The 12,778-nt window shown below is 45.8% G+C and overlaps 1 protein-coding gene across 1 annotated transcript in view; it reads left to right on the forward strand.

The window, feature by feature from the left end:
• Nucleotides 1-4,609: 4,609 nt before the first annotated feature.
• LOC142741957 (neuronal acetylcholine receptor subunit alpha-10-like) overlaps nucleotides 4,610-12,778 on the forward strand; it is a 143,579-nt gene continuing 135,410 nt past the window's right edge. Inside the window, exon 1 of the mRNA XM_075851280.1 lies at nucleotides 4,610-4,845. Within this exon, the coding sequence (XP_075707395.1) occupies nucleotides 4,800-4,845 (46 nt within the window). The 5' untranslated portion in view covers nucleotides 4,610-4,799. The remainder of the gene's footprint in view (nucleotides 4,846-12,778) is intronic.

Raw genomic sequence — 12,778 nt, forward strand, 5'->3', positions numbered from 1 at the left:
GCACAGGAGGAAGAGACTGCACACAGTGACTGCAAGGGAGAAAGAGACTGCACAGGAGGAAGAGACTGCACACAGTGACTGCACAGGAGGAAGAGACTGCACGCAGTGACTGCAAGGGAGAAAGAGACTGCACAGGAGGAAGAGACTGCACAGGAGGAAGAGACTGCACAGGAGGAAGAGACTGCACACAGTGACTGCAAGGGAGAAAGAGACTGCACAGGAGGAAGAGACTGCACATAGTGACTGCACAGGAGGAAGAGACTGCACACAGTGACTGCAAGGGAGAAAGAGACTGCACAGGAGGAAGAGACTGCAAGGGAGGAAGAGACTGCACATAGTGACTGCACAGGAGGAAGAGACTGCACACAGTGACTGCAAGGGAGAAAGAGACTGCACGCAGTGACTGCAAGGGAGGAAGAGACTGCACACAGTGACTGCAAGGGAGAAAGAGACTGCACACTGTGACTGCAAGGGAGAAAGAGACTGCACACAGTGACTGCAAGGGAGAAAGAGACTGCACACAGTGACTGCAAGGGAGAAAGAGACTGCACACAGTGACTGCAAGGGAGGAAGAGACTGCACAGGAGGAAGAGACTGCACACAGCGACTGCAAGGGAGGAAGAGACTGCACACAGTGACTGCAAGGGAGAAAGAGACTGCACACAGTGACTGCAAGGGAGGAAGAGACTGCACAGGAGGAAGAGACTGCACAGGAGGAAGAGACTGCACACAGTGACTGCAAGGGAGAAAGAGACTGCACACAGTGACTGCACAGGAGGAAGAAACTGCACGCAGTGACTGCAAGGGAGAAAGAGACTTCAAGGGAGGAAGAGACTGCACAGGGGGAAGAGACTGCACAGGAGGAAGAGACTGCACACAGTGACTGCAAGGGAGAAAGAGACTGCACAGGAGGAAGAGACTGCACACAGGGACTACAAGGGAGAAAGAGACTGCACGCAGTGACTGCAAGGGAGGAAGAGACTGCACACAGTGACTGCAAGGGAGAAAGAGACTGCACACAGTGACTGCAAGGGAGAAAGAGACTGCATGCAGTGACTGCAAGGGAGGAAGAGACTGCACAGGAGGAAGAGACTGCACATAGTGACTGCACAGGAGGAAGAGACTGCACACAGTGACTGCACAGGAGGAAGAGACTGCACACAGTGACTGCAGGGGAGAAAGAGACTGCACACAGTGACTGCAAGGGAGGAAGAGACTGCACACAGTGACTGCAAGGGAGAAAGAGACTGCACACAGTGACTGCAGGGGAGAAAGAGACTGCACGCAGTGACTGCAAGGGAGAAAGAGACTGCACAGGAGGAAGAGACTGCACAGGAGGAAGAGACTGCACACAGCGACTGCAAGGGAGGAAGAGACTGCACACAGTGACTGCAAGGGAGGAAGAGACTGCACAGGAGGAAGAGACTGCACAGGAGGAAGAGACTGCACAGGAGGAAGAGACTGCACACAGTGACTGCAAGGGAGGAAGAGACTGCACACAGTGACTGCAAGGGAGAAAGAGACTGCACACAGAGACTGCAAGGGAGAAAGAGACTGCACAGCAGGAAGAGACTGCACGCAGTGACTGCAAGGGAGGAAGAGACTGCACAGGAGGAAGAGACTGCACACAGCGACTGCACAGGAGGAAGAGACTGCACGCAGTGACTGCAAGGGAGAAAGAGACTGCACGCAGTGACTGCAAGGGAGAAAGAGACTGCACACAGTGACTGCAAGGGAGAAAGAGACTGCACAGGAGGAAGAGACTGCACACAGCGACTGCACAGGAGGAAGAGACTGCACGCAGTGACTGCAAGGGAGAAAGAGACTGCACGCAGTGACTGCAAGGGAGAAAGAGACTGCACACTGACTGCAAGGGAGAAAGAGACTGCACACAGTGAGTACAAGGGAGAAAGAGACTGCACGCAGTGACTGCAAGGGAGGAAGAGACTGCACGCAGTGACTGCAGGGGAGAAAGAGACTGCACAGGAGGAAGAGACTGCACACAGACACTGCAAAGGAGAAAGAGACTGCACGCAGTGACTGCAAGGGAGAAAGAGACTGCACAGGAGGAAGAGACTGCACACAGTGACTGCAAGGGAGAAAGAGACTGCACACAGTGACTGCAAGGGAGAAAGAGACTGCACACAGTGACTGCAAGGGAGGAAGAGACTGCACAGGAGGAAGAGACTGCAAGGGAGGAAGAGACTGCACACAGTGACTGCAAGGGAGAAAGAGACTGCACGCAGTGACTGCAAGGGAGAAAGAGACTGCACAGGAGGAAGAGACTGCACACAGTGACTGCAAGGGACAAAGAGACTGCACACAGTGACTGCAAGGGAGAAAGAGACTGCACACAGTGACTGCAAGGGAGAAAGAGACTGCACGCAGTGACTGCAAGGGAGAAAGAGACTGCACAGGAGGAAGAGACTGCACAGGAGGAACAGACTGCACACAGTGACTGCAAGGGAGGAAGAGACTGCACACAGTGACTGCAAGGGAGAAAGAGACTGCACGCAGTGACTGCAAGGGAGAAAGAGACTGCACAGGAGGAAGAGACTGCACACAGTGACTGCAAGGGAGAAAGAGACTGCACACAGTGACTGCAAGGGAGAAAGAGACTGCACAGGAGGAAGAGACTGCACACAGCGACTGCACACAGACACTGCACAGGAGGAAGAGACTGCACGCAGTGACTGCAAGGGAGAAAGAGACTGCACAGGAGGAAGAGACTGCAAGGGAGGAAGAGACTGCACAGGAGGAAGAGACTGCAAGGGAGGAAGAGACTGCGCACAGTGACTACAAGGGAGAAAGAGACTGCACGCAGTGACTGCAAGGGAGAAAGAGACTGCACGCAGTGACTGCAAGGGAGAAAGAAACTGCACGCAGTGACTGCAAGGGAGAAAGAGACTGCACGCAGTGACTGCAAGGGAGAAAGAGACTGCACAGGAGGAAGAGACTGCACACAGTGACTGCAAGGGAGAAAGAGACTGCACACAGTGACTGCAAGGGAGAAAGAGACTGCACGCAGTGACTGCAAGGGAGAAAGAGACTGCACGCAGTGACTGCAAGGGAGAAAGAGACTGCACAGGAGGAAGAGACTGCAAGGGAGAAAGAGACTGCACGCATTGACTGCAAGGGAGGAAGAGACTGCACACAGTGACTGCAAGGGAGAAAGAGACTGCACGCAGTGACTGCAAGGGAGGAAGAGACTCCACACAGTGACTGCAAGGGAGAAAGAGACTGCACACAGTGACTGCAAGGGAGAAAGAGACTGCACGCAGTGACTGCAAGGGAGAAAGAGACTGCACAGGAGGAAGAGACTGCACAGGAGGAACAGACTGCACGCAGTGACTGCAAGGGAGGAAGAGACTGCACACGGTGACTGCACAGGAGGAAGAAACTGCACACACTGACTGCACAGGAGAAAGAGACTGCACACAGTGACTGCACAGGAGGAAGAGACTGCAAGGGAGGAAGAGACTGCACAGGAGGAAGAGACTGCACACAGTGACTGCACAGGAGGAAGAGACTGCACAGGAGGAAGAGACTGCACACAGTGACTGCAGGGGGGAAAGAGACTGCACACAGTGACTGCAGGGAGGAAGAGACTGCACAGGAGTAAGAGACTGCACAGGAGGAAGAGACTGCGCAGGAGGAAGAGACTGCACACAGTGACTGCACAGGAGGAAGAGACTGCGGACAGTGACTGCACAGGAGGAAGAGACTGCACACAGGGACTGCACAGGAGGAAGAGACTGCACACAGTGACTGCACAGGAGGAAGAGACTGCACACAGTGACTGCACAGGAGGAAGAGACTGCACAGGAGGAAGAGACTGCACACACTGACTGCACAGGAGGAAGAGACTGCACAGGAGGAAGAGACTGCACAGGAGGAAGAGACTGCACACAGTGACTGCACAGGAGGAAGAGACTGCACACAGAGACTGCACAGGAGGAAGAGACTGCACACAGTGACTGCACGGGAGGAAGAGACTGCACACAGTGACTGCAAGGGAGAAAGAGACTGCACAGGAGGAAGAGACTGCACACAGTGACTGCACAGGAAGAAGAGACTGCACACAGTGACTGCACAGGAGGAAGAGACTGCACACAGTGACTGCAAGGGAGAAAGAGACTGCACACTGACTGCAAGGGAGGAAGAGACTGCACACAGTGACTGCACAGGAGAAAGAGACTGCACACAGAGACTGCACAGGAGGAAGAGACTGCACGCAGTGACTGCAAGGGAGGAAGAGACTGCACACAGGGACTGCACAGGAGGAAGAGACTGCACACAGTGACTGCTCAGGAGGAAGAGACTGCACACAGTGACTGCACAGGAGGAAGAGACTGCACACAGAGACTGCACAGGAGGAAGAGACTGCACACAGAGACTGCCCAGGAGGAAGAGACTGCACACAGTGACTGCACAGGAGGAAGAGACTGCACACAGTGACTGCACAGGAGGAAGAGACTGCACACAGAGACTGCCCAGGAGGAAGAGACTGCACACAGCGACTGCACACAGGGACTGCACAGGAGGAAGAGACTGCCCATATACATAGAAGTGAGGGGGGGGGGGGGGACTTCTCCGCACTTCAGCATTTTGCAGACATGAAATAAAACCTGTCAGGAGGGAGGAAACACGGAGAAGGTGAAGAGACTGCTCCAGGCTGACACCCCGAGCGCAAGACCGAGAGATGCAGCAGAGCAGGCGAGTCAGGGAGAAAACTACACGGGACACGGCGCTCAGTACCCAGGAACCCTGACCCCCAAAACTGCTGCACATTTATCATCATGAGACTGCTGCCCCTGCTCAGCTGCTGTCTCTGCCTCCTGCCAGGTGAGAGTTATTACTGTGTTATCTGTGGTGTTACATAGGACTGCAGGTAACACTACTACATCATCTGTACTCAGAGAGTTATCACTGTTATCTGTGGTGTTACATAGGACTGCAGGTAACATCTACTACATTATCTGTACTCAAAGAGTTATCACTGTGTTATCTGTGGTGTTACATAGGACTGCAGGGAACATCTACTACATTATCTTTACTCAGAGAGTTATCACTGTGTTATCTGTGGTGTTACATAGGACTGCAGGTAACATCTACTACATTATCTGCACTCAGAGAGTTGTCACTGTGTTATCTGTGGTGTTACATAGGACTGCAGGTAACATCTACTACATTATCTGTACTCAGAGAGTTATCACTGTGTTATCTGTGATGTTACATAGGACTGCAGGTAACATCTACTACATTATCTGTACTTAGAGGGTTATCACTGTTATCTGTGGTGTTACATAGGACTGCAGGTAATATCTACTACATCATCTGTACTCAGAGAGTTATCACTGTGTTATCTGTGGTGTTACATAGGACTGCAGGTAACACTACTACATTATCTGTACTCAGAGAGTTATCACTGTGTTATCTGTGGTGTTACATAGGACTGCAGGTAATATCTACTACATTATCTGTACTCAGAGAGTTATCACTGTGTTATCTGTGGTTGTTACATAGGACTGCAGGTAACATCTACTACATTATCTGTACTCAGAGAGTTATCACTGTGTTATCTGTGGTGTTACATAGGACTGCAGGTAACATCTACTACATTATCTGTACTCAGAGAGTTATCACCGTGTTATCTGTGGTGTTACATAGGACTACAGGTAACATCTACTACATTATCTGTACTCAGAGAGTTATCACTGTGTTATCTGTGGTGTTACATAGGACTGCAGGTAACATCTACTACATTATCTGTACTCAGAGACTTATCACTGTGTTATCTGTGGTGTTACATAGGACTGCAGGTGACACTACTACATTATCTGTACTCCGAGAGTTATTACTGTGTTATATGTGGTGTTACATAGGACTGCAGGTAGCACCTACTACATTATCTGTAATCAGAGAGTTATCACTGTTATCTGTGGTGTTACATAGGACTGCAGGTAACATCTACTACATTATCTGTACTCAGAGAGCTATCACTGTTATCTGTGGTGTTACATAGGACTGCAGGTAACATCTACTACATTATCTGTACTCAGAGAGTTATCACTGTGTTATCTGTGGTGTTACATAGGACTGCAGGTGACACTACTACATTATCTGTACTCAGAGAGTTATCACTGTTATCTGTGGTGTTACATAGGACTGCAGGTAACATCTACTACATTATCTGTACTCAGAAAGATATCACTGTGTTATCTGTGGTGTTACATAGGACTGCAGGTGACACTACTACATTATCTGTACTCAGAGAGTTATCACTGTTATCTGTGGTGTTACATAGGACTGCAGGTAACATATACTACATTATCTGTACACAGAGAGTTATCACTGTGTTATCTGTGGTGTTACATAGGACTGCAGGTAACACTACTACATTATCTGTACTCAGAGAGTTATCACTGTTATCTGTGGTGTTACATAGGACTGCAGGTAACATCTACTACATTATCTGTACTCAGAGAGTTATCACTGTTATCTGTGGTGTTACATAGGACTGCAGGTAACATCTACTACATTATCTGTACACAGAGAGTTATCACTGTGTTATCTGTGGTGTTACATAGGACTGCAGGTAACATCTACTATATTATCTGTACACAGAGAGTTATCACTGTGTTATCTGTGGTGTTACATAGGACTGCAGGTAACTCTACTACATTATCTGTACACAGAGAGTTATCACTGTGTTATCTGTGGTGTTACATAGGACTGCAGGTAACATCTACTACATTATCTGTACTCAGAGAGTTATCACTGTGTTATCTGTGGTGTTACATAGGACTGCAGGTAACTCTACTACATTATCTGTACACAGAGACTTATCACTGTGTTATCTGTGTTGTTACATAGGACTGCAGGTAACTCTACTACATTATCTGTACACAGAGAGTTATCACTGTGTTATCTGTGGTGTTACATAGGACTGCAGGTAACTCTACTACATTATCTGTACTCAGAGAGTTATCACTGTGTTATCTGTGGTGTTACATAGGACTGCAGGTAACACTACTACATCATCTGTACTCAGAGAGTTATCACTGTTATCTGTGGTGTTACATAGGACTGCAGGTAACATCTACTACATTATCTGTACTCAAAGAGTTATCACTGTGTTATCTGTGGTGTTACATAGGACTGCAGGGAACATCTACTACATTATCTTTACTCAGAGAGTTATCACTGTGTTATCTGTGGTGTTACATAGGACTGCAGGTAACATCTACTACATTATCTGCACTCAGAGAGTTGTCACTGTGTTATCTGTGGTGTTACATAGGACTGCAGGTAACACTACTACATTATCTGTACTCAGAGAGTTATCACTGTGTTATCTGTGGTGTTACATAGGACTGCAGGTAACATCTACTACATTATCTGTAATCAGAGAGTTATCACTGTGTTATCTGTGGTGTTACATAGAACTGCATGTAACACTACTACATTATCTGTACTCAGAGAGTTATCACTGTTATCTGTGGTGTTACATAGGACTGCAGGTAACACTACTACATTATCTGTACTCAGAGAGTTATCACTGTGTTATCTGTGGTGTTACATAGGACTGCAGGTAACATCTACTACATTATCTGTAATCAGAGAGTTATCACTGTGTTATCTGAGGTGTTACATAGGACTGCAGGTAACACCTACTACATTATCTGTACTCAGAGAGTTATTACTGTGTTATCTGTGGTGTTACATAGGACTGCAGGTAACATCTACTACATTATCTGTACTCAGAGAGTTATCACTGTGTGTTATCTGTGGCGTTACATAGGACTGCAGGGAACATCTACTACATTATCTTTACTCAGAGAGTTATCACTGTGTTATCTGTGGTGTTACATAGGACTGCAGGTAATATCTACTACATTATCTGTACTCAGAGCGTTATCACTGTGTTATCTGTGGTGTTACATAGGACTGCAGGTAACATCTACTACATTATTTGTACTCAGATAGTTATCACTGTGTTATCTGTGGTGTTACATAGGACTGCAGGTAACACTACTACATTATCTGTACTCAGAGAGTTATCACTGTGTTATCTGTGGTGTTACATAGGACTGCAGGTAACACTACTACATTATCTGTACTCAGAGAGTTATCACTGTGTTATCTGTGGTGTTACATAGGACTGCAGGGAACATCTACTACATTATCTGTACTCTGAGAGTTATCACTGTGTTATCTGTGGTGTTACATAGGACTGCAGGGAACATCTACTACATTATCTGTACTCTGAGAGTTATCACTGTGTTATCTGTGGTGTTACATAGGACTGCAGATAGCACTTCTACGTTATCTGTTATCAGAGAGTTATCAGTGTGTTATCTGTGGTGTTACATAGGACTGCAGGTAACATCCACTACATTATCTGTACTCAGAGAGTTATCACTGTGTTATCTGTGGTGTTACATAGGACTGCAGGTAACATCTATTACATTATCTGTACTCAGAGAGTTATCACTGTTATCTGTGGTGTTACATAGGACTGCAGGTAACACCTACTCCATTATCTGTAATCAGAGAGTTATCACTGTGTTATCTGTGGTGTTACATAGGACTGCAGGTAACACCTACTACATTGTCTGTACTCAGAGAGTTATCACTGTGTTATCTGTGGTGTTACATAGGACTGCAGGTAACATCTACTACATTATCTGTACTCAGAGAGTTATCACTGTGTGTTATCTGTGGCGTTACATAGGACTGCAGATAACACTATTACATTATCTGTACTCAGAGAGTTATCACTGTGTGTTATCTGTGGTGTTACATAGGACTGCAGGTAACATCTACTACATTATCTGTACTCAGAGAGTTATCACTGTGTTATCTGTGGTGTTACATAGAACTGCAGGTAACATCTACTACATTATCTGTACTCAGAGAGTTATCACTGTGTTATCTGTGGTGTTACATAGGACTGCAGGTATCATCTACTACATTATCTGTAATCAGAGAGTTATCACTGTGTTATCTGTGGTGTTACATAGGACTGCAGGTAACATCTATTACATTATCTGTACTCAGAGAGTTATCACTGTTATCTGTGGTGTTACATAGGACTGCAGGTAACACCTACTCCATTATCTGTAATCAGAGAGTTATCACTGTGTTATCTGTGGTGTTACATAGGACTGCAGGTAACACCTACTACATTGTCTGTACTCAGAGAGTTATCACTGTGTTATCTGTGGTGTTACATAGGACTGCAGGTAACATCTACTACATTATCTGTACTCAGAGAGTTATCACTGTGTTATCTGTGGTGTTACATAGGACTGCAGGTAACATCTACTACATTATCTGTACTCAGAGAGTTATCACTATGTGTTGTCTGTGGTGTTACATAGGACTGCAGGTAACATCTACATTATCTGTACTCAGAGAGTTATCACTGTGTTATCTGTGGTGTTACATAGGACTGCAGGTAACATCTACTACATTATCTGTACTCAGAGAGTTATCACTGTGTATTATCTGTGGTGTTACATAGGACTGCAGATAACATCTACTACATTATCTGTACTCAGAGAGTTATCACTGTTATCTGTGGTGTTACATAGGATTGCAGGTATCATCTACTACATTATCTGTACACAGAGAGTTATCCCTGTGTTATCTGTGGTGTTACATAGGACTGCAGGTAACATCTACTACATTATCTATACTCAGAGAGTTATCACTGTGTTATCTGTGGTGTTACATAGGACTGCAGGTAACATCTACTACATTATCTGTACTCAGAGAGTTATCACTGTGTTATCTGTGGTGTTACATAGGACTGCAGGTAACATCTACTACATTATCTGTACTCAGAGAGTTATCACTGTGTTATCTGTGGTGTTACATAGGACTGCAGGTATCTATGTATCTATCTATTGTAATCAGTTCATTGGTGGTGTTTATTTTCGGTCTTTATTTCTATATAATAAGTGCCGTTTTATGAAACATTTGGTGGATGATAATTATTTTGGGACAATCTGTAAATATAAAGGTTATATACACCTCAGCACTCCTGTGGGGTCCATTGTGTATTTAGAATGTTCAGATATCGGTCGCTGACTACGTACATGTATTAGTTCCTGTTCACACCACACTTTGGCCCCACGTTTAGCGTGCACCCCTGTGGATGACGTGTGGCACTTTATGGGATACATCACAGGGTCTCAATAACTTATTATGACGCACACATTAAACGGATACCATATTAGTCCACACCAGGCCCAGACTGACCATCTTCCCCTCGGACACTCTTCTTCATCACATCGAGCGCCACCTTCCTATTTCTCTAAAGGGATCCCTGGCCGCCCGGCACACGAGGTCCTGGCACTAGCAATCATTAGGACGCTCTGTGCGGAGCTTCATGCCCCCCGGCTAGAAGTGTTGGCTCTACCTAGCCCTCCCCTCTCCTGCGCCGAACCTTCAATGTCCTCCAGCAATGCAGCAGCGACTCCCAAGGACTGTGATTCTCCAGATACAAGTCAGTCCACTCCCTGCTGGTGAACTCAATGAGGAAGTGCTTGACCACTAGATTTGGACAGTAGGGGCTGACATGATTTCTGTAAGGACTAATATGACCTCTGTAGAGACTGATACCTACAGGGGTCATATCAGCACCTACAGAAATCATACTCGAGCCTGCAAAGGTCATATCAGCCAAATCTTTGTAGCGGCTGATATAATTTCTTTAGTGTCTGATATGAGATTTGTAGAGGCTGATATGACCTCTGTAGTGTCTGATATGACCTCTGTAAGGGCTGATATGACCTCTGTAGATGCTGATATGACCTCTGTAGATGCTGATATGACCTCTGTAGTGTCTGATATGACCTCTGTAGTGTCTGATATGAGCTTTGTAGAGGCTGATATGACCTATGTAGGGACTGATATGACCTCTGTAGGGGCTGATATGACCTCTGTAGGGACTGATATGACCTCTGTAGGGACTGATATGACCTCTGTAGGGGCTATGACCTCTGTAGGGGCTGATATGACCTCTGTAGATGCTGATATGACCTCTGTAGTGTCTGATATGAGCTTTGTAGATGCTGATATGACCTCTGTAGGGACTGATATGACCTCTGTAGTGTCTGATATGACCTCTGTAGAGGCTGATATGACCTCTGTAGGGACTGATATGACCTCTGTGGGGGCTGATACAACCTTTTGTAGGAGATGATATGACTTTTGTAGGGCCTCATGACCTCTATAGCGCTGACATGACCTTTATGGGGAAGAAATGACCTCTGTATGGCTAGCATGGCTTCTGTAAGTGCTGATATGCCTTCCATATGGCCTGATATGACTGTTATGGCTAATGTGACCTCTGTAGGGTCTGATTACATCTTTATGGTCTGATATGACTTCTATAGGGGCTGATATGACATCCACAGTCTGATACAAGCTTTGTAGGTGTTGATAAGAGCTCTGTGGGGGCTGATATGACTACGGTAGTGTCTGAAATGACCTCTGTAGGGGCTGATATGACCTCTGTAGGGGCTGAAATAACCCCTGTAAGGTCTGACATGATCGCTGTAGGGCTGATAAGACCTCTGAGGAGATGATATGAGCTCTGTAGGGGCTGATATGACTTATGTAGGGTCTGATATAACTTATGTAGGGTCTGATATGACCTCTGTAGGGGCTAATATGACCTCTGTAGGGGCTGCTATGACCTATTTTGGGTCTGAATTGACCGCTGTAGTGGATATGACTTGTGTAGGTGCTGATAGGACCTCTGTGGGAAATGATATGTCTTCTATACAGGCTGCTATGACCTCTGTAGGGTCTGATATGAGCTTTGTAGGGGCTGATTTGACTTATGTAGGTCTGATATGACCTTTTTATGGCTAATGTGACTTCTATATTGGCTGATAAGAGCTTTTTAAGGCTAATATGACATCCACTGGCTTAAACAAGCTTTGTAGGTGTTGATATGACTTCTGTAGGGGCTAATATTTAGTTTGTTAGGCTGATATTACCTCTCTAGGGGCTTATACGAGCTTTGCATGGGCTGATATGACTGATATAGGGAGAATGTGAGCTTTTTAGGGGTTGATATGACCTCTGTAGAGATGATATGACTTCTGTAGAGGATGATATAACTTCTGTAGAGATGATATGACTTCTGTAGAGATGATATGACTTCTGTAGAGATGATATGACTTCTGTAGAGATGATATGACTTCTGTAGAGGATGATATAACTTCTGTAGAGATGATATGACTTCTGTAGAGATGATATGACTTCTGTAGAGGATGATATGACTTCTGTAGAGATGATATGACTTCTGTAGAGGATGATATGACTTCTGTAGAGATGATATGACTTCTGTAGAGATGATATGACTTCTGTAGAGGATGATATGACTTCTGTAGAGGATGATATGACTTCTGTAGAGATGATATGACCTCTGTAGAGGATAATATGACCTCTGTAGAGATGATATGACTTCTGTAGAGATGATATGACTTCTGTAGAGGATGATATGACTTCTGTAGAGGATGATATGACTTCTGTAGAGATGATATGACTTCTGTAGAGGATGATATGACTTCTGTAGAGGATTATATGACTTCTGTAGAGGATGATATGACTTCTGTAGAGGATGATATGACTTCTGTAGAGATGATATGACCTCTGTAGAGATGATATGACCACTGTAGAGGATGATATGACTTCTGTAGAGGATGATATGACTTCTGTAGAGGATGATATGACTTCTGTAGAGATGATATGACTT

The sequence above is a fragment of the Rhinoderma darwinii genome, chromosome 2 (assembly GCF_050947455.1).
Source record: "Rhinoderma darwinii isolate aRhiDar2 chromosome 2, aRhiDar2.hap1, whole genome shotgun sequence".
Classification (NCBI taxonomy): domain Eukaryota; kingdom Metazoa; phylum Chordata; class Amphibia; order Anura; family Rhinodermatidae; genus Rhinoderma; species Rhinoderma darwinii.